The sequence below is a fragment of the Neolamprologus brichardi genome, chromosome 2 (genome assembly GCF_056152115.1).
Source record: "Neolamprologus brichardi isolate AB-2024 chromosome 2, ASM5615211v1, whole genome shotgun sequence".
Taxonomy (NCBI): Eukaryota; Metazoa; Chordata; class Actinopteri; order Cichliformes; family Cichlidae; genus Neolamprologus; species Neolamprologus brichardi.
The window spans coordinates 28,290,108-28,311,634 of record NC_142105.1 but is presented as its reverse complement, the minus strand read 5'-3'; the positions used below and the strand labels follow the sequence as shown (position 1 = coordinate 28,311,634).

At 41.3% G+C, this 21,527-nt stretch overlaps 2 protein-coding genes and 5 non-coding genes across 7 annotated transcripts; 1 reads left to right on the top strand and 6 right to left on the bottom strand.

The window, feature by feature from the left end:
• The first annotated feature begins 936 nt into the window (after nucleotides 1–936).
• Nucleotides 937–9,869, top strand: LOC102790504 (signal-transducing adaptor protein 1-like). The gene is made up of 10 exons (XM_087850287.1): nucleotides 937–2,008; nucleotides 3,617–3,688; nucleotides 3,843–3,959; nucleotides 4,149–4,205; nucleotides 5,341–5,513; nucleotides 5,656–5,787; nucleotides 6,279–6,348; nucleotides 8,961–9,063; nucleotides 9,134–9,310; nucleotides 9,427–9,869. Exons 1-10 carry the CDS (start codon nucleotides 1,907–1,909, stop codon nucleotides 9,543–9,545), a joined length of 1,122 nt encoding a protein of 373 aa, XP_087706413.1. The 5' UTR covers nucleotides 937–1,906; the 3' UTR covers nucleotides 9,546–9,869.
• On the bottom strand, nucleotides 6,588–6,660 carry trnaf-gaa (transfer RNA phenylalanine (anticodon GAA)). The gene has a single exon. It is a non-coding gene; the product is annotated as a tRNA-Phe (tRNA).
• trnaf-gaa (transfer RNA phenylalanine (anticodon GAA)) lies at nucleotides 6,940–7,012 on the bottom strand. The gene has a single exon. It is a non-coding gene; the product is annotated as a tRNA-Phe (tRNA).
• Nucleotides 7,305–7,377, bottom strand: trnaf-gaa (transfer RNA phenylalanine (anticodon GAA)). Its single transcript has one exon. It is a non-coding gene; the product is annotated as a tRNA-Phe (tRNA).
• Nucleotides 8,014–8,086, bottom strand: trnaf-gaa (transfer RNA phenylalanine (anticodon GAA)). Its single transcript has one exon. It is a non-coding gene; the product is annotated as a tRNA-Phe (tRNA).
• Nucleotides 8,366–8,438, bottom strand: trnaf-gaa (transfer RNA phenylalanine (anticodon GAA)). The gene has a single exon. It is a non-coding gene; the product is annotated as a tRNA-Phe (tRNA).
• An 838-nt stretch (nucleotides 9,870–10,707) lies between the features above and the next one.
• On the bottom strand, nucleotides 10,708–21,495 carry ankrd13d (ankyrin repeat domain 13D). The gene is made up of 16 exons (XM_006781359.2): nucleotides 20,592–21,495; nucleotides 20,335–20,470; nucleotides 20,124–20,248; nucleotides 19,873–19,918; nucleotides 19,444–19,587; nucleotides 19,008–19,197; nucleotides 18,779–18,845; nucleotides 18,494–18,575; nucleotides 17,911–17,972; nucleotides 17,665–17,795; nucleotides 17,426–17,583; nucleotides 16,894–17,007; nucleotides 16,622–16,794; nucleotides 16,261–16,340; nucleotides 15,153–15,386; nucleotides 10,708–11,247 (listed from the first exon to the last, which is right to left on the bottom strand). Exons 1-16 carry the CDS (start codon nucleotides 20,673–20,675, stop codon nucleotides 11,184–11,186), a joined length of 1,890 nt encoding a protein of 629 aa, XP_006781422.1. The 5' UTR covers nucleotides 20,676–21,495; the 3' UTR covers nucleotides 10,708–11,183.
• Between the last annotated feature and the right edge of the window lie 32 nt (nucleotides 21,496–21,527).

Here is a 21,527-nt window from a genome sequence, read left to right as displayed (position 1 = left end):
ATTAAGGCAAATCACTCAGAAGAGCATTAACATTTGATGGGATTATGAGACAGTGGAACAAATGCAAAGGCAGACGACTCAAAGAAGACTCTTATTTTAGGGTTCTGATCACTTTGTTATGATACAATAGCAGCCAGTGTCTTAATCAAGCCAGTTACTATAGTGACTGTAATCCAGTGTCACTAATTCCAGATGTGTCTCAAGAGGTTTTACAGTCTGTACGGGTTCTTTAACCCGTTTGGATCAGGAAAAAGGAAGAACAAACCTTAAGAAGGCTTATAAACATAATAGCTGAAAAGCTAATAATTCTATCTAACATCCTTGACTTTTATTGGTTGAGCTTTGTTAATGAATTTGTCAGTTTTACCTGCTCATCTTGGCTCAGGTCATATATTGGCCAGTTTTTAAATACCTTTTTTTCTTTGCAATTACCAAATTTATCAAAAAGCCCTATTTAAACATTCCTGGCAGTGTGGCTAACAACTCTAAAGCAAAAATGCAGGAAGTGTCATGCAGATAGACACGTGCAAGTAATTCCTCATTTTAGCTGAATAACTGCTCAAAGGTTTTAATAGCCGCCAATGTCACTGCCTGCTATCATACTGGTAAATGTCAGGGTAAAAGGTTAATATGCTGCTTGGCATCCGTTAAACATTAACCATGTTCACCACAGATTGAATGCACTTGGAAAACAAGGATGCTTTTGTTACCTCCCAAAATCCCAGACAATCTGAAGTAAGAGCCTTCTGCTGGTGTTATTAGCTGCACCTGAGAATGTTACGTGTAACCTTTATGTAACTGTTCATAAACTGTAACAAGTACCGTAGACACACTTCTACTGAACTCATTAATACAGGCTGTTTAGTGGTAACTGCTACCTTACTACTGCTGAGGATAATACGATGATGTCACTCCAGCTATAACTAATAATCTATATAAATGTATAGCTAACACTCTGTTATTTCTGTTATCTGCTACACAATATCGAACTATTTATTTATCTAGCTAGCATCACTGAATTTTCAGTAGTGATGCAGGTTTCAGCAATTTACTTTTTTTTTTTTAAGTTTTCAGTCTAATTTTGCCCTCGTCCTTTACACCTTAAAATATATTGACACCATCTTATAGTCAAGTTTAAACCATTCTGTGTATTGTGTATTTTCAACTTTGTGATAAATCTGTCTTAGTACGTGGCGCCGTGCCAGCTCTCACACGACAAATCCTGCTGAATGTTTTTAAACAAGTGTTGCTTATCTTCTTTAATCGTGTGTTCAATCGAAATATTACGCTGACTTGCAATATTAAGAGCTTGTGTGTGTGTGTATGTGTGAATTCCCCAGAATCTGTTTGCAGTCCCCTTTACACCTGAATTAAATTCTAGGTAAGAATTTATTATGTTTAAAGTTAATATAAATCTCCAAGAAATAAGTGTAGTTAACTGAAATAATCTTTGATCTGATGTGAACGTGTGTGTGTGTGTGTGTGTGTGTGTGTGCGCGCGCATAATTTATTGTGGTGTAAAACTTTTTAGGGATATGCTCAGGTCCAAAGTACAAAAGCACAAGTTAGTATGAGAGTTCTTATAGCACCAGCTACTTCCTTCTTTATATATTTACTAACATTTCCTCATTCTGAGGGAGAGGACAGTGCTGAGGCTGAAGGTGGGGGAAAGAAAGGCTTATCTTTGTACATTTATGGCCTCGTGATCAAAACTCTCTTATTCTGGACGCCTAGTCTCAATTCATACCCGTTATCAGAGCCTCATAAGGAAACAAAATCAGAACAAAGCTTTTCCAGGACTCAGTAGTTCGCCCTTGACTAGTGACTGCACTGTAAGACATAAGCTGAGCCAAAGCTGAGCCAAACCAGGGCAGAAGAAGACGTTGACTTGAGAGACTACTGGACAATGTCAATGCCCCCCAGAGTTGTCCACAAGAGGAGGGAGACGATCACAGCCCTGCCTCTCTACTACTCCGGACACCTGCTGAAGAAACACAGTAAAGACAAGGTAAGAACGAATGTGGGGAATAAACACGAGGAAATGTAAATAATTAAGAGTAAAACCAAACAAAAGCTGCAAAAGTCTATCAAAAATAAGGACTCATAATGGAGAATTAGCTTTGTCTGCCTGTTACTAAATCACTTATACTGACTGACAGTATTTTAATGCTGTAGTTCAGAGAGCTGGGTCTTACTGCACTGTAATGTTGGTTACTGAGTACAAGCTACATATTTGATTATTAATTTTTGATTACATAAATTTGATTTGATTACTCTTGGACTACTTTAAAAAGTGGAGACAAAGCCAATTTTGTGTTACTCAACATCAAAAAACATAAAAATGTTTTATTTCTGTACTCTTTATGCAGTCATGACTTTCAGCAGACACACAGTGCTGTGGTACACATAAACTATGTAGGACACATTTTTATGAGTTTGTTTTATTGGTTATTGAAAAGGTTTTATAACTGTAAAACATTTTAATGGCATGAAAAATGTAGAGAAGCAATTTTTGACATTATTATTCAAATGTAATCTGGGCTGACTGTAGTTGTTTCAATCTGACGTAAACTGTTACTGCCTTATTGTGGAGAGGGAACTAAATTTAACCACCTTTTATCACCGGTGGGTGAGTAGCTCGGCTCTGACAGTGCATCATATTTTATCCAACAATAAATATACAAGACATAGAGGTCTGTATGAAAATACCTCATCTGTAAATTATCTTACAGCCTTTAGATAAGTGTAAATACAATCATGTGACAAAGAGCATTTTTGAAAAAGCTACATCCTTATTGTTTCCACAGGAGTTAAGAGGGTAAGAGGCAGCCATGGGCTGTTAATCAAATGTACTTGATGAACTGATCATCAGCAAGAGTTTTAGCAGTTTGCTAGTCTGGACCATTCAGGTGTGTTTTAAGACAATCTACCCAGGGTCGATGTCTCATCAAGATCAGAAAAACTTCAACAACAACCAAGAGCTACATTTCAGACTCTACAGGCCTCAGTTAGCGTGTTAAATGTTAATGTTTACACCAGAACAGTTAGAAAAAGACTGAACAAGTAGTGCATTTTTGGAAGGGTTGCCAGCAGAAAGCCTCTGTTCTCACTAAAGCAAACATGGCAGCACAGCTTTGATCTGCAAGGTTGCATCTGAACAAACCACAAGACTTCTGAGACATCGTCCTTTGGACAGATGAGACCAAAGTAGAAATGTTTGGAGATAATGTACAGCAACACGTTTGGAAAAAACAAACACAACATATCAGCACAAACACCTCATACCGATTGCAAACATGGCGGTACAGTTGAGTTGACTGTGAATCTCTCTGTATACTGAATAAACAAATGTGAGGCCATCTGTCTGACAGCTAAAACGTGGCAAAAGTGGGTCATGCAACTATACAATGGAGAGCACCAAATCTACTAAAGAATGACTGAAAAGAGAAAAGAATCAAGGTGCTGCAGTAGCTCAGTCAAAGTCCAGATAGCAACTAGATACCGAATCAGGAAGTGTGCATAGTTTTCCACATGGCTGCGTAGCTGAAAAATTGAAACAGGTCAAGTGTAAGTAGTTTAAGTGTGATGCCTGATATGTTCATCAAATGACTTTCAGGATTTCAAGAAATACTATGGAGAGCTCCGTGGGTGTTCGCTGTTTCTGTACAAGGATGACACACAGGATACGGTAAGCAAACACCTATGTTTGTTCACATTGTGCGCTTGACTGACCTGAATTATCTTTTGAAAATATGTGGAGTGTTTAATTCCAAGAATTAGGAAGCAGCGTTGAGGGGCAATAAGGAAGTGCTGGGAGCACTGACCTGATTTTTTTTTCTCAGTATACAGAGAAGTTGGACCTGGACCAGCTGAAGTCGATGGAGTCAGACTCTCCATATCAGAAGAAGGAACCCACTGTGTTCACTCTCAACCTCAGCACAGAGAAGGTGCAACTTAAGGTCTGTTGAGATAAAACTCACTTCAAATGATCCAATTACATCTAATATCTAATCTTATAATTAATCACTGGATGGATCAATGCTATACATCGCTCCAGCTTTTTATCAACTATGTGTGTGTGTGTGTGTGTGTGTGTGTGTGTGTGTGTGTGTGTGTGTGTGTGTGTGTGTGTGTGTGTGTGTGTGTAGATGGACAGTGCAGACATGGGAGAGGTGTGGAGGGGTTTCATCCTGACTGTGGTCAAGGTGAGCAAACACACACCGATCTAATTGATTCAGCACAATTATTTCCATTTATACAGGATATTACACACACAGTGGTATTTAAATAATGTTCACTTGATACAAATAAAGTCTGAAGTCCTTCGCATCATTACTGCACAGCAGAAATCGAGACCCAGGCAACATTTTTCTGTTCAGTGATGATGACCCTCAGTTTCTTGTTTGTAGCTGAACGCCTGGTGTTGTCTTTTGTGATTGGATGTGTTGTGCATTCAAAGATGCTCTTCTGCCTTAGTTGTAATGAGCCGTCAGCTATATGGGAAAATCCCAAAAGATCAGCAGTTTCTGAAATAATCAGACGTGCCCATTCAGCACCAACAGCAAAGTCAGAGTCACTTAAATCCTCTTTTTTCCTTCTCAGTTTGAACCTCAGCAGGTTATCTTGACTGTGTCCACATGCCTAAAATGTGCTGAGTTGCTTCCATTTGATTGGCTGATTAGATATTGGTGTAAATGAGCAAGGTGCCAGATAAAGTGGCCAGTGAATAAACGTTTATATATATTTTTAAAATATATCAGGATATATTTTTGAACATGTTACAGATGATCTGAATGGTACTTGTCAATGGAAAATTGTACTTAGTAGTCAGTATAATCTTTTAATGATATAAGTTTGTATATGGTAGAATACTGCATGTAACCATTTGTGTTTATTGAAAGGATGTCTCATCCTAGGAAGTCTGTAACATTCCAGGGTGTTCTGGCTTTCACCCCCACATCCTAGGAGCATGAGAAAGTTCGTACCTTGTTTTATTGTTTTACGGTAGGATTAACGTAGTTATATCTGTTTCCAGTCTAAGTGGTTTTGGTTTGATGAACTGCTGGACTTTCCAGACCAGCAGTTTTAGGGAAGTCTTTATGGGGTCACACTCTGACCCCCCCTCACACACACACACCACACACACACCACACAAGCACCCACTGAAGTGTATAAATAAAGGACCAGGGCAAGTCCTCGAAGCGAGTCTCTGAGTCTCACTCTAGGCTGCCCTTGCTAGAAAGAAATTCTGTGTGTTTCTCCTCTCTGATTCTCTGCTGAAGAAGTGTTTTAGAATATATCTCTTAACAGTACTGAGGTCGAGCTCGTGTTTCCTTGCAGAAGGAGCTTCCCAGTAAGCTGCAGCTGATGCCTGGGCAGGTGTTACAGCTGAAGGAGGTTCTCGCTCAGGAAATAAAAAGAAAATCCCCATCGTCACGTCCACCGCTCCCACCTCGACCAGGTTTCCTCTCAGGCCCGCCATCCGCAGACAAATTGAGCTCTGAGATTGCTGAGTAAGCACTGTCTCCTGTTTGTGTAAACGCTGATCATTTGTAGGTTCAGAAAATTCTCAGATAGACTTTAAAAAGTACTTCAAAACAGTTAAAATACAATAAATAAAAGTGTGCCTCATTGTTTTTCCTTTAAATCCTGTAGGTGTTTCTTTGATGTGACTCGAAAGGAGGCTGAGAAGATGCTAGAGGAAACCCCAGAGTGTGGAAGCATCATCCTTCGCCCGTCCACCATGCCCAACAACTACGCCTTGACCCTCAGACAAGTGTCATCCAGGTCTGCTAATCTATTCAAACCACTGATATACACCACTGAATGCAGAATCCCTGCTTATAAATAACTATTGAATTTTAACCATTAATCTTTTTGTATTATAAATTTTCTCCTGTACTGACAGATTTCATCAGCACATCAGCTATAAATGTCTTGTTTTATATCTCTTACAATAATATATATTACTTTAGAGTTTTAGAACTATTTTAATATTGTTCCTGCTAATTTCGTAATGTGATGTGAGTTTGAGTGCTTTGAAAGGTGCCAACAAACAATTTATTCACCTTATTATTATTATTACTGGTAAGTCTGACACATGGACACAGAGAGTGAAGTGTTCACCAGGAACTAACTGGCGATAAAAACAGTATTGAGTGGAACAGACAGAAAGTGGAACGTAATATGAACTTTGCTCAGTGAAAGCCCATTGAGCAAAAACACAATGTGAAGAATTTAACTGTAATATAATCATCACAACGTTTCTTCTGTTTCAGCGGGCCTGTAATGAAGAATTACAGAGTGACCCAAATAAACGCCGGATTTGTCATTGAACTGGAGACACCAGTAAGTCCTTACAGGCTCTCACAGCTTCTCACCAATCAGAATATATTTCAGCTATAGGACACATTTACACATAAAGTTCCTTCAAAGCCACAGGAGCACAAGTGATTCAAAGAATCATGAGGGTGTAGTGAGTGAAATTAGAGGTGGACAGATGAATCGCGTCGTTAACAATACTGGTTTTGGATCAACACTTTAGTAAGTTTTTTAGCTGCTGGCATTAACACATAATCAAAGCACAATGCCGAAACCCGGGATTGAACCAGGGACCTTCAGCTCTTCAGTCTGACGCTCTCCCAGCTGAGCTATTTCGGCAACAAACGTGTTCAACAGAAGGAGCTGTGTGTTCGCCTCACTTGAACATACCTCAGGCTAGTTTTAAGTCATGATCCATGCTTAGAAACTCACAGGAAAAACAATTAAAATGGGATTAACTTCAGATGAAACCAGATTTTTTACTGGGGCAAACCACATACACAATTCTGTTCAGATTCATGGATGTAGAGAAGGAGGACATGCAGAGGGTTGGTGTTGCAGAAAAATACTGTAGCTCACCTTTTTTAAAGATTGATTAATCAGTTAATCAAAGCACAATGCCGAAACCCGGGATTGAACCAGGGACCTTCAGATCTTCAGTCTGACGCTCTCCCAGCTGAGCTATTTCGGCAGTGAAAGGACAGGACGTCCCCTGACTTCAGCCAAACTCAGACCCGCCTACAGACTGAAAATCCTACTTCTACCCTAAAAAGCTTACTTCAGTCGCTTAAAATCACCAAACACTTTGCAGTGACCTCACTTTCCAACAGCTAAGAGATGATTTGTTTCCCTGTTTCGGGAACAAGAAGCTGGTTGATGTCAGTAAACTGCTCTGCCATACCTGTGCTGTTGGTGTTTGGACTGAATGTAAATAGAAACAGGTTATCTGACTTTAATTAGGACTCCAAATAAATGCACCACATTGCCGAAACCCGGGATTGAACCAGGGACCTTCAGATCTTCAGTCTGACGCTCTCCCAACTGAGCTATTTCGGCAACAAATGTGTTCACCAGAAGGAGCTGTGTGTTCGCCTCACTTGAACAAACCTCAGGCTAGTTTTAAGTCATGATGCATGCCTAGAAACTCACAGGAAAAACAATTAAAACGGGATTAACTTCAGATGAAACCAGATTGTTTACTGGGGCAACCCACATACACAATTCTGTTCAGATTCATGGATGTAGAGAAGGAGGACATGCAGAGGGTTGGTGTTGCAGAAAAATACTGTAGTTCACCTTTTTTAAAGATTGATTAATCAGTTAATCAAAGCACATTGCCGAAACCCGGGCTTGAACCAGGGACCTTCAGTCTGACGCTCTCCCAACTGAGCTATTTCGGCAGTGAAAGGGTAGGACGTCCCCTTACTTCAGCCAAACACAGACGCGCCTACAGACTGAAAATCCTACTTCTACCCTAAAAAGCTTTCTTCAGTCGCTTAAAATCACCAAACACTTTGCAGTGACCTCACTTTCCAACAGCTAAGAGATGATTTGTTTCCCTGTTTCGGGAACAAGAAGCTGGTTGATGTCAGTAAACTGCTCTGCCATACCTGTGCTGTTGGTGTTTTGACTGAGTGTAAATAGAAACAGGTTATCTGACTTTAATTAGGACTCCAAATAAATGCACCACATTGCCGAAACCCGGGATTGAACCAGGGACCTTCAGATCTTCAGTCTGACGCTCTCCCAACTGAGCTATTTCGGCAACAAATGCGTCCAGCAGAAGGAGCTGTGTGCTCGCCTCACTTGAACAAACCTCAGGCTAGTTTTAAGTCATGATCCATGCTTAGAAACTCACAGGAAAAACAATTAAAATGGGATTAACTTCAGATGAAACCAGATTGTTTACTGGGGCAACCCACATACACAATTCTGTTCAGATTCATGGATGTAGAGAAGGAGGACATGCAGAGGGTTGGTGTTGCAGAAAAATACTGTAGATCACCTTTTTTAAAGATTGATTAGTCAGTTAATCGAGGCACAATGCCAAAACCCGGGATTGAACCAGGGACCTTTAGATCTTCAGTCTGACGCTCTCCCAACTGAGCTATTTCGGCAATGTTCTACACATGGAGAATGAGGTAGAGCACTGTAATCAGACCAAAACAGTCAAATAATGCCACCTGGTCCAATCAGAGACATTATCAGTTGTTGATCAAATGATGACCAAAAAGTCGTATATAAAAGCAAAATGCACTTACAGAAAGGACACAGGATTAATAAATGCTGCAGAGAATCATTATGTGATTTATTGCACAGAGCAATAAAACTGTAGAGCTAATAAAGACTGAAGATCTGAGGGTCCTAGGTTCAAGTCCAGGTTTTGGCAATGTAGTACATTTCTGTGGAGCACAAAGTTCAGATTATTGCCAGTTTGCAAGTCTCAGTAGAACAGTGAAGCTTTACAGTCTTAAACATTCCGCCTGTAATTATCGTTGTTTAATTATTATTTTATAAGCTGTAGAAGTGTCATAAAATCTGCTGTCTGTAATAGAGGAATGACAGATACTTCTGATAAATCAAAGGGGAGCATCATTAACCGAGTCTATCTTTTGCTTTTTTTCACACGTCCTCTGTAGGTGACCGTCAGCTCCCTGAAGGATGTTCTAAAATACTTCATTGAAAAAACTGAGTATCGGCTTTGTCCTTTCATTCCATCTCAGCCCTACGACACTTTGATCGGTGAGAGTACTGCTTTTAAAAATGGTTACAGTGAAGTGGGCAACTCCTAACCACAGATTGTGTTCAATAGAGGCGTCACCAGCTCCCAAGTGCCTCGACACAACCCCACGTGCACCTAAACCACTACCAAAGGCACAAGTGCCCCCTATGCTGCGGTCACGGACCAAAGAGGAGATTCTGCCAAACAAGCCTGATGAGGGAGAATATGTCATTCCTGATGATCCCAGTGACTCCAGCCTGAATCTAGGTGAGCAGAGTGAATGTTGATTTAAAAACAAAACAAACAAGCGAACGGGCAGAAGGTTAAATCAAGGCAAATGTAACAGCAAGTCTAAATGACTCGAATGCTTTTGTCTAAACCAGTTCAGTTGGATGATGAGCTCAGGAGAGCCCTAAAACAACGGAGAGAAAACATCTATGTTTCGACTGATGAGAAAGTCTCCCCCTATGAAACAAAACTGAATGGAAAAACAACAATCTAACACGGCACAATGGACGACCGAGAAACCGACAGCGTGAAGTAGGGACTGGTGTAACCTGACAAGTATAACGTTAAACCTTTACCTACAGCTCAGAGATCACAATGTTCACGGTAAAAATGGCTAAATTCTGCTTTATTGAAACAAAATTTATACATTTTTCTCCAAGATGGGAGAGTTTGGACCGTTGCTTAAATATTGTGACCAAATGAGCGGACGGTGCTAGATGATCAAAGGAATTTCTGTGTTTATTTCAGTGACCACTAATGTCTGCATCTGTCATTGCAATCCAGCTGAGGGGTGTCAATAAAAAAGCTGAACATTTCATCCCGTAGTCAGTCCCAAAAACTTTGTAAAAGATTAAATGTTTGTTCAAATCTTTGTACCTGTGGATGGATCCGTATTGGAACTTTTACACTGAGGGTTCACCAAAGTAATCAACCCCCTCGGGAACTTGGATGTTAATGAATGAAAAGTCATGCCCTGGATGTTTGAGGATGCTTAGACTGGGCTGAGGGCGGCCATCAGTGACACCGCCACAGCTAAAGTAATAATACCAGAAGCAGGAGGGTCTGAACATGAGGATGAAACATGTTTGAGAGCCCGAGAATATTTTTAAAAAGCTTGGACAATGCTAGATAAGATTTTCACATTGCAGAGTTGTAAGATTATCAGTGAACGTCTTTAATATGTTCTTGATGAAAGATTGTTTACATGTCCAACGTTGCATCACTGTACTCCATTTTTGTATTTTTAATAAGTTTTGTAAGAGTGAGCCTAAACGCTGTCACTGGGGTTGAATATGATTCCAACTCTGCTGAGTGCTTTCTTGATTTACTGATTGATTGATGACTATTTTCACAATACAAAAGTGATGACTCTGATGTCAAAAATCTCACGTAGGTGAAAACAATCAACTGCCAAAGTAACATGAATAGGTTTTGCGGATTAGCTTTGATTTTTGTCTCAGCTTCTGCCTGTTATTCATGTTTAAATGTGTAAAAAAAAAAAGAAGAAAAGAAACATAAAAGCTTAAAGCACTGTTGTTTATTTCAGATCAATGTATAATTGAATTGTAAATATAGAAAACTGATGTTTCTTCTTATTCTTTATTAATAAATTAAAAACAAACAAACAAACAAAAACCCACAGACACAATCCAGGATCATTGTTATTTTTTTTTAATTTTCCACACACAGGAGTAAGCCAACATAAACTTTTGAAATGTTATAGTTTTAATAGGTTATTCCATTGAGATTGCACTTTTTTATTTTATTTTTTAGCTTTATTGTGGATCATGTTATAGGTTTAAAGTTTAAGGATCATTCATTACTCAATAAAGACAGCAAGACTGTGAAAAATATTCAATAAAAAAGAAAACCAAACACACTATCCCTTTTCGTCTCGATCCTTGACTATAGTGTTTATTTTTTGTTGTTTTTTAAGAGTAACGGTCTCTTCCTGTTTCACATTTCTTATATTCAGGTCCTTTACACTCTGTTGTAGCAGCCTTCGTGTGAGAAATACAAATAAAATATCTGTAATAAGTTAACATCTCAGGATTTAAAAAATAAAACAGAATAAATAAGATGATTGTTCCCTAATGTAGACCTGCCTCCGCCTGCCCTTGTCGGTGTTACATTACTTTTCGGTGAGTGACAGCTGCAGGATCCTCTCCAGCTCCTCCTCCTCCTCCTTACGCTTCCTGTAGCAAAATAAGAAGTTCATCTGTCAGAACACTGACAGTATCATCACTTTAAGATGACTTTCTTCACAGATTTAAGGCGTCTGAAAGGCTGTTCGGATCGTGTTATAAGTGTAATCTGATAATAATAATAATAATAATAATAATGGATTGCATTTTATACAGCGCTTTTCGGGGCTCTCAAAGCGCTGTACAATTCCACTATTCATTCACTCTCACATTCACACACTGGTGGAGGCAAGCTACAGTTATAGGCTGCCATATCGCACCATCACCAGTAGGCGAAGTGTCTTGCCCAAGGACACAACGACCGAGACTGTCCAAGCCGGGGCTCGAACTGGCAACCTTCCGGTTACAAGACGAACTGCCAAGCCACGATCGCCCGACAGTGTGTTAAAGTAGTGTTAAATGTAAAGTGGTGTATTTGATATCCCCGTGTAGGTGTTCCGGCATCATCTTAACCCTTCAAAGCATGAATCACAAAATAATTGTCAGAAAATTCCAATTTTTTAACAATGGAGTATTTGGTGAATCTTCTGATGAAATTTAAAAAACATGAAATATTAATTTGCATATATGAGTTTAAATTTGTATCATATTTTATAATATTCTTTGTAATTTATTCCATACAAATATCTCCTGCAATTTATTTGGGTTTTTCAGGGGGTGGGGTTAGGGGAGGGAGATCACACTTGTGATGTAATCTCAAAAACTCACTTAACAAATATGATTTGGCTTTAAAGGGATCAAGCACATTGTTGTGAGCCTTCCAATGTGGGAGTGGGGGGTTTGTTTATATTAAATTTTCCTCCAGAACAAACAGTAAACATTTAACTCTTTTCTTTAATCAGTTTGTACACAAGAACATATTATCAACTTAGGTTTGCCATTAGCCAAATTTAGGTTACTCGTGTTTTAAAAGCATTAACTTCTTGGCTAATGCTGACTGGCCATTTGCGATGCTGATCCTGGAGCAACATTAGTATTGATGATGCAGGAACAACACCAACACACCAAAAGATTGAACAAATGTGGCTTGTTTGGAAGGACTGAAAGAAGAAAGCCTCCTCTCTCTAAAAAGCACATGGCAGAACAGATTGGGTTTGCAAAGCTGCATCTGAACAAAGCACAAGACTTTTGGAACAATGTCCTTTGGACAGACGAGGGGTGATGATCTGGGCTTGTTTTGCAGTCACAGGGCCTGGGCACCTTGTAGTCATTGAGTGGACTATGAACTCCTCTGTATACCAAAGCATTCTAGAGTCAAATGTGAGGCCATCTGTCACAACAGAAGGGCTGACTCAACCTGATTGAAATGCTGTGGTAGTGCATTAAGAGAAACCCTGCGAACCTCGATGAACTGAAGCAATGTTGTAAAGAAGCGTGACGTGAGAGACTGATGTAGAAAATAATTAGGTCAAGTTATTTATACTGAAAGGTGTTTCTACAAGCTTCTCAATCACATGGTGTACTCCGTTTTTCACAGGACCATAGCTGAAAAAAAAAGTTGTCAATCTGAGAAAACTGCACAGTTCTTGCTGAAGCGCGCATGAATTATGAAAATCAAGAAATTTACTAATAAAAAACAGGTTGAACAGGTGAATGCATTTAATCAGGTTACCACCCAAACGAAAGGCACCAAAAGCAACGTGACTTCACACCGAATTTGCAGCTCATTACCATCTGACACAAAGGAGGATGGAAGAGTAACTCACTGCTAAATGTGCATTAACTCAGCAGAGATGACTGAGGATGACCGCCTGAAAACAACACACGAGTCTGAGTCGTCGTGAGTCCAAACCTGGGTCGGAATTTTTTAATTTTCACCTTTATTTTATAAAATTGTGTCCGTAGAAGTTCACAAGACTGCAGAATGAGAAGTGACCCCCCACAGCCCTCCACTGTTTTGCTCGTTCAGTGGACTGAACCTTTCACTTCGGGCATTTAACATTTGATGAAAGCCCTCGTGCTTCATAAAGACACTTTTAAACTGCCTGCACAGCTAATAGTTTGCAGGTTCAATCGGGCCTCTTCAACAGCAGCTGAACTATGAGCTGCCATTAACACCAGAAATAATTAGACCGCTACAGCTGAAGGCTGAGATAGTTATAATAACATCCGATAAACTACTTTGCTATCTGGCTATGATAGCGCTGGGTAGCATTAATGGGGTGTTGACAAGCAGTATTTTATCCCTTATTATCTTCCTCTCCTTTTTTTCATACTTTATTTTTCAAGCTTAAAACATTTTTAATGTTTCCAGTAGGGGTGGGCGATATAAACGATATACGATAGAAACGATTTCAATTTGGCCAACGATAGAGATTTTGACTATATCGCTCTATCGCATGTTGATGATGTCATCAAGCTGCGCCTGTTTTGGTCGAAAGCATCGCAGCGGCTAAAACCATTATCATCTGCAAATTATGCTGGGCGACAGTCATAGCAAAGAGATGAAGCACTTTTGAAATATGGGGAAAGGAAAAACTGCGCTTCCTCCACTTCTGTAACATTGATTCATTAATGTTGAATTCTCTCACAGCTGCTCTATTCCCATGTTGTTGCAGTATATTAATGACTAACCTCGTATTGTGGATGAATAATCTCAGTTGTTCTCCTGACTGAAGTTTGGCCCGTGTATAGCATCCTGCTATGCGATTGCATTTGTCCCTGACCACCAGAATCCCTCACGTTAACTTTTATCGAGTGGAAAAAAAGTTGGCGTTCATCCTCCAGCTTCACTGTGCTAATGTTATGCTAACATAGCTGTGTCGCTAGCAATCACGTAGCATAACATTATATACCAGGTAGTCCAACTTCAGTAACCCTGCAAACGCCACTGCTGTTTAGTTTTCTGTCTTCATTTATGGTGGAAGTGGTAGCAGAGCTGTACGTTTGAATTAGTTTCAAAAATCTCTCAGTCAGAACATGGTGTGAAATGTTTAGGTGGAAACTAGCGAGCTAACTTCCTGTTAACTTCTAACTCCATTAAATTTAATAAATTCTGTTTTCATGGATGCATGGATGTAAAATGTAATTGTTACACCCGATAAAGCAGTGTTTGTTTGACTTTGGGACCTGAAATGGAAGGAGTTTTGGACCCAGATTACTCTGCGAAGCTCCTCACTACAGCAGCCGTAATGCTCTGACAATCCATCAAGCGGTGCAGTTTACCAAAGTTGTACTAAAACATTTTTTAACAGATTTCTGCACGCCAAAATCGGTTCGATGTCAGTAAGCACAACCAGAATTCATACATAAGGCACACTCTTGATTTTTGAGACATATAAAGGATTTTAAATGTGCCTTATAGTGTGGAAAATATGTTATACAGAAGAAAATAATATATCGTGATATATATCGTTACCGCACATGCGTCAAATCATATCGCGATATGAATTTTAGGCCATATCGCCCTGCCCTAGTTTCCAGCCACGTGAGAGCAAGGAAACTTGTCTGCAGTGTCCCCCGCCTCTAGCTCAGTGACAGATGGGTAACCCTGAATTAGATACGTGGTTATGAAAAAGGGTGGTTAGATGAATGGATGAATCCATCTGAATCCAACTGCTTCCCTAAGCAGGGAATAATTTGTCAGCATCATTTGTTTTTTGGGAGATTTTTGACACCTAAAGTGTCGCAGTTGTTGTTTGTCACACCATGCTGCCAAAATATGAGTTTGAGATGAAAGAGCAGAGGGCGGCACTCTCTGTGTGCACACTCCATTAAATTAAAACAAAAATAAAAAAGATGACTAATACTTTGTATGCTCTACAAATTCTAGCAGGTGTGAGAGGTTTTTTGTTTGTTTGTTGTGGTTTCTTCCTTCTGTCTAACAATTATAGGTCATATAAACCCACAATTTCAGAAATGACTCATTTCCTCATCCATCTCGTCTCCACTCCCACCTGTCTATCTCCTCCTGCTCCCTGCAGGACAGCTCCATGGCAATCCGCAGCTGCTCGTCGAAGCTGGTCGCCACGCCGTAGTGTGCGGATAAGCGCGGATCGGTCACGGTGCTGTAGGAGAGCGGGGAGTTGGCGGTGGGGTCCAACGGAGAGACAGAAGAGGGCTGGCTGGGGTCGGCCATCTCCTCTCCCTCTCTGCTGGCCAGTGAGATGGACAGAGACTCCTGGATTGCCCTGAGACGGGAGAGAAATGAGGATACCGTTAAATAACGACAGGTCTCTTAACAGGAGACTTTTCAAGCTGCGTTTCATTACAGGATAAATTTAAGCTGGTGCTCTCAGGAGAAGGTGGGAAGAAAAAGCTCATCACTGAACTCTATTTAGAAATGTGTAATTAAGTCACTCCACAAGCCAGGGATTTCCCTACATAACAACAAGGAAGATAAGTTAAAACTGTCCGATTTTTCTTTACAGTAACAACTACAAGAGAGTTTGTGAGGTCATAACCTTTTAACCAGACATTTCAAAAAGTGAGTGAAAAGTATATGATCAGTGCCATTTGTTTCCATAGTGAGGAGGCGGAGCACTGGCAAGAAAGAAGAGCCTGTTAAATTTGGTTGCAGAGGTGTTATCACTTTCTTAGAAAGTGTAAGTATTAAAGTTTAATACCAGAGAAAACATATGGAGATATCTACCTGCATGTCCTCATATCTCTGGCGGTTTTCTGACTCTTTCATTCAGGCGTAAAACCTTTAACTAGTGTGAGCAGCGTAAAAGTGTCCGTGAACTGAAGCTGGGCCTGGCAGCTGATCTGTGTTGCATACGATTTAGACAGACTGACTGTGATAGCAGACGTTTAGTCTCATCATTTCATTTGCAGAACAAACAAAAGTCAGAATGTCCAGCCAACAGTCCACGGACCAGTCATTAACATGTGTTGCATAGATGAGTGACTCAGCTGCCAGGTTTATGCTCCTCTCTGTCAAACACGACAATCTGGAAATAGTCCTTAGGTGTGTTGTGTGCCATCTCAGAATGTTTGACGTAATTATTAAGGACATGGCCAGTTTAAGAAAAGAAGACAGGTAAAGCCTGAGGATAAGCTCACCTCTCCAGCTGAGAGTCTTCCTCGTACAGGGGAGACTGTGGCACCGGACGGCTGTTGGTGAGGGCCTCCCAGATGGTCACCTGAAAACCAGACACAAGGATTACACCTGGCTTTAGATTTAAGGACAACCTACACAGAGACTGAGCTGAGCTTTTAAATAATTCACAGTGGAATGAATTTGAGATGATAAAAACACTGTAACAGTATTATGACCCAAGACCCTTTGTTTTTTAAAAGGTGCTGTAAAACGTCACATGAGAAGGGCAAATTAATAAACTGAGAGAAAATTTTAAAAAACAGAGAAGTCTTGAAAGGAAAAGAAGAACAAGGCTCTGTGACCCAGAAGGGGATTTGTTCTTACCTGGTCGCTCTCTGTGCCGGCGTCCAGCAGGCTCTGCTGAATGGCAAACTGCAGCAGGTTGTCATCCTCGTCCCTCATTGGCTCGCTGCGGCCCGGACCGAGAGTGGTGTAGTCGGGAGGGGGCTCAAACACTGAGGGGTCCACCTCACAGTGGAAGGGAGGAGTGGCCTGACCTGTGATATGAGAAGGTACATGATAATAACAATGATAATGATTACACGTCGAGTCACGTAAAGGTATCAGGTACCACTAAATGTTAGGTCAGTAGTTACCAGCTTCTCCGGGGCTCTCTGGTTTGTGAACCGTCACAGAACTGACCGGCTCGTCACAGCCGCACAGGTTGCTGAACGTCACTCTGGCATTCAACACATGAAACAGAGGAATCTCTGAAAGGCAGACGGAGAGTTCAGTCAGACATGAGATGTGGTGGCCAACAAGGACTGAAACAAAAAAAATATAAACAAAACTCCTTCCAAACCCACAAAAGCTGATTGGAGGCTCAGAGGTGATTGCATTTCTGGGCTCTTCGATATATTTAATATAATTATATACTTCATATAAGCTAGGATTGCACACCCTAAACAAGACAGTTGCCATTTGGATTTAACCAGTTTTGACCGATGATTTGATACATGTGATTTTTACACCCTGGTGAACATAGAAACTAAAGTCTTTGCTCTCTCCTCTTTCATTTATACAGGTGCTTGCTCTTGTTATTGCAAAATAACTACCGTGAGATGATGTCAAGTTGGCAAACTTTCTCAAATAGTGCCACTAACAACATATATCTTTAACCACACTCACCTATCTTGACAGGGAAGCCTGGTGGCAGGCGGAGGGTGATGAAGTCACGCAGCTTGGCAAAGTGGGCATTCGAAATGGCCATGAGGTCTATGATGGGTGTCACTTGCTCGGCCAGGGACAGAGGGTGAGACTCGCTCAACCACAGCGTTGCTTTAAACCTAGAATGGAGGCAGAACAACAAAAAGAGAAATAAGGGTGGTGATGAACATCTGTGCGTGGATTTGCGTTGTGTATCTTACCTCTGAACTTTGCTGGTAAGCTCGATGGGACGTCCAATGTCGCGGCCGTTCAAGTTGAACTCCGGGTTGAAGTATTCCTCAGCTGTGATGGCTGTGGGGTTGTGAGGACTGGCGCACTGGGACACGTTGCTCTAAGAGAAATATGGAAAGGGAGCAGTAAGTAACAGTGTTCATTAAAGGAGGCTGAAAGCAGTGTAGGTGGTGTGTGTGTGTAGATGTTAATGCACGGGCGCTGCTGAGACTTACCCCATTGTGAGCTGTGTGCTGTTCAGCAATCCCCAGGAAAGACTGCAGAGGAGTCTTTGAGCCTGAGTAGGAAGACGAAAAGGAATAAAAAGAGATCACTATGAAAGTGCTACAAAAATCCATTAAAATTTACTCTGTATGGTCTGTTTAAAGTGGACTGTAAATGTCCAGCCCCATATTTTTATTCCAGCACTTTATTAGAGCAGCTCTGCAAGACCCATAGTTCAAAATAGTCCTTATTTATCTTTTACTGTACCTATGGACTGATGATCTATCTGACATGGAGCATTCTGAGCAGTTAGATGCTTCGGTTTCAGTCTCAGAGGGATTACTCATACTTATTATTTAAAACCTTGACCAAGTTTAACATGAACATTCACACTTGTAGCAGTGTATATATGACCAGAAACAAGTAAAAGCATAATAAGTCCACTTAAGGAAAGTATCCATGAAGAGCTAATTTTCTAATACAATCAACATTTTATTACAATAAATTGGTGAAAAATCACATTTCTCAGTCTCCATGATCTGTTCAAGATACACACCTCAGTTATGAGGTGTATCTGTGTGTATCCGTTGTTACCTTTGCTTCTCGACTTGTCCTGGTCTGACAGATGTTCTGTCCTTGAACGAGTCACCAGCTCCACATTGGTAGCGCTGTAAACCTTTACACAACAACGCACAAAGGAAAAGCACCCGTGAGCATTTTAGTTTGCTTTTACAAAAACTTTTTATTTTTTATTTTTAATAGCCATAAAACAGGGGTGTACAGTCAGGAGTATGAGTGTCTGCCTGTCTAAATTCAAAAGCACAGTTTGAAATAAATAATTAAATACATCTAAAACTAAATGGGCTCACTCGCACTTACCTTAGCTTCGTACCCACTGACGACCTCGCTCTTCTCAGAGCGCCAGCCCCAGATTCCAGACTTGTTCCTAAACACACAATGACAAATTAAGTACTCATTGTGCTAATATAATATATATTTCTACATGATTAACTGCGAGGATGCACTCAGAGTTTATGCACGGAAGCATGACAAATGAGATGTGTAGAAATAATTTAAGAATTCTGCGTATATGTATACAGTATGTTACCGCTCAAATGCAATATTGCGAGTGTTGAGGTGCGTGGAGACAATAGGCGATGTGAGTCTCTGGGCTGTGTTCTCTTGAGATGGCTGCATTGCTGCCAGGAGCGAAGGCGCATCACGAGGGGACAACACAAGCGGCTCTGTGTACACGACCTGCTTCTCATGGTCCACCTCCATGACCACTGCCCCATCGTCTGAGAAGAGACGGACAAATAGCACAAACAGCTAGGCTTTGTAATCAGGGTGCATACAAAACTCAATCAAGATACAAGTGCAAGAGGAAAATGACAATAATTCTGACAGTATGAAAGCCATCACAAAGCTAGAAGAACAGAATTGCTTTTTAGTCTTTCAGGGATGGCCTACATCAGCTCAGAATCTATCTATGTTAGTTAAAAGGCTTGCATGCTATTGTGGCCTAAGGTGCAAAAAGCGCATACCTCCACCCTTGAAGATATAGCTGCGTCGTCCTTTCAGCCAAGTCATGTGTTCAAAACCCAGGAGTGTGGTGTCCACACGGAGGCAAGAGCCACTCTTCCACACCCGGTAGACATCACTGGGGCACACTTTTGACACCAAGGGCACTGAGATGGAAGTTGAAGAAGATGAGATGCAGTTACAGTGAAGTAGCACTAGAAACAATTTGAATACCTAATGAATAAAAAGCTGGCTGACAATAAAGCTGACAATTTTTGTATGAATTTATTAACTGTCAATGAGAGAATCATATATGCTACAATCTGGTTGGTAGTGATACTCTAATTTTAATCCGCTGAACAACATCTGTTTGCTGCTGTTGTGGGAGCTGTCCAGCTACTTGTGGTGCTGAAACTGACCTCTGTGGATATGCATTAATGAGCCACACTCACCCCAACTGGTGAACTCCCACTTCATCTCCACATAAAAGTCTCGTGCCTGGAAGACACAGAAGACACTCTTAGATCTTCTCAAGTCTTCTTCCGTTTGTGCCTTCAGATTCAATACAGCTCAAGAGCTGCTAAAAACATACACTGACACATCAACCTCAACCAGGCACCAAGGAATTGATGAGGGTTGTCTCAGTTCAACGGGTCAGGTGTAAAACCCAAGAGATTACATTTGTGCAACCAGATGGATCTACCTGTCTTAGTTTGCTGAGCAGCTCGGGAATGCCCGCCAGTCTCTCAGTGGCACGCTTGAAGTCTCTGTACTGAAGCACCAGCTGTACAAGCTCAGGGTCCCCCGTGCTCACTGCCTCCTGCAAGACTGAAACATGCATTTATTTACAGAGGGTGTTTCTCTTTCCCTCAGTAGCCTGAGGGTAGGAAACAGAGAAGCAGCAGAGCACTTACTGGTCCAGCCCTGTGCGTTGCAATGTGTAGGGTCTGCAGAGTGCCTGAGCAGCACCCGGGTTGACTCCAGGTGGCCCAGACACACAGCAAGCTCCAGCGGGGTGCGCCCTCTCGGATCCAAGCGCTCCAGATCCTGCTGCAAAACCAAACACACAAGCAGCAGCAGCAGCATGAGCGCAATGCAGTTCGACATGCCAAAAACCCCTCCATCATCTATCATCAGCTCCAAAAAACAAAATCAAAGACACCCGTCTTACCTCTTTCTTCTGTAGCTCTCGATCCAGCTCCAGGTACTGATTGTTCCAAACCAGATAATGCAAAGGAAACGCTTCTTGAGCCATGTTTGACGACCGTTTGAGAGTTAATCAGGAAAGCTACGACTTCTGCAGCGACACCACAGCAGACGGGTGCTGCGCTGATCGGCACCGCTGCTTAGCTAGCTAGCCTCGTTTACAGCAGGGAATTGTAAACTCTGAATGCAAGAGGTGTGTCTCCAAGGGGGAAAAAAACCCTTCCACTCACTAAATATACCAAAGTTGCTAGCGTTAGTCAGCAACTAAACGACTACTGTACCTGCCTATGGAAATTAGTGGGCTGAGTTAGCTAGGCTAACTCAGCCCACTAATTTGTTGTAGTTAACGTTAACTAGCAGCTAGCTGGGCTAACGTTAGCTAACTGGCTAATAACATCATTTCCCTCTCGTTTTGGCGCCTGTGTTCCATTATTCGTAACTGAAGACAGCCTAAAATGCGCCTCAGTGTCCGCTCATTTTTTCCACAGTGTCCTTAAAGTAGTAAAATAGCGGGTGAAATTGCCGGCTGATGGAGTTAGCTAGCTTCTCCCCCGCTGCTGCCGCTGCTTCTACTGCAACCATTCCCCCCCTTTCTTATCGCAGGGCTGTCTAAATAACACAAGACACGGCCTTTACTCCGCTTTCACATCCAGGTCCCTCGAGTTGGGGCATCCGAGATGATGCTGGTGACAGTTGATGTCGGACAGCACTCGTTTCCTGCCAAGCAAACGCCTAATAAAGGCGATTACATCTGTCAGTCTGCTGCGATCCGGTACAAATATTTCTGTGTATTTACAGCCGCAGCGGCAGTTTTCTTTATTATTTATTTATCTAGGCGTCGCTTTATTTCCAGGTTATTGGGAGATGCTGGGTGGAGCCACCGAGGAGTGGATAGATGGTA

Excerpts from the sequence above, each read along its gene's own strand:
- LOC102790504 (XM_087850287.1), top strand. The coding sequence starts at position 1,907 with ATGTCAATGCCCCCCAGAGTTGTCCACAAGAGGAGGGAGACGATCACA. Across the intron at positions 5,514-5,655 it reads TTGAGCTCTGAGATTGCTGA|GTGTTTCTTTGATGTGACTC; the intron begins GTAAGCACTGTC and ends TAAATCCTGTAG. Across the intron at positions 9,311-9,426 it reads TGACTCCAGCCTGAATCTAG|TTCAGTTGGATGATGAGCTC; the intron begins GTGAGCAGAGTG and ends TGTCTAAACCAG.
- ankrd13d (XM_006781359.2), bottom strand. The coding sequence starts at position 20,675 with ATGGCTCAAGAAGCGTTTCCTTTGCATTATCTGGTTTGGAACAATCAG. Across the intron at positions 18,846-19,007 it reads CGCAATATTGCATTTGAGCG|GAACAAGTCTGGAATCTGGG; the intron begins GTAACATACTGT and ends TTGTGTGTTTAG. Across the intron at positions 17,584-17,664 it reads CTTACCAGCAAAGTTCAGAG|GTTTAAAGCAACGCTGTGGT; the intron begins GTAAGATACACA and ends CCTCCATTCTAG.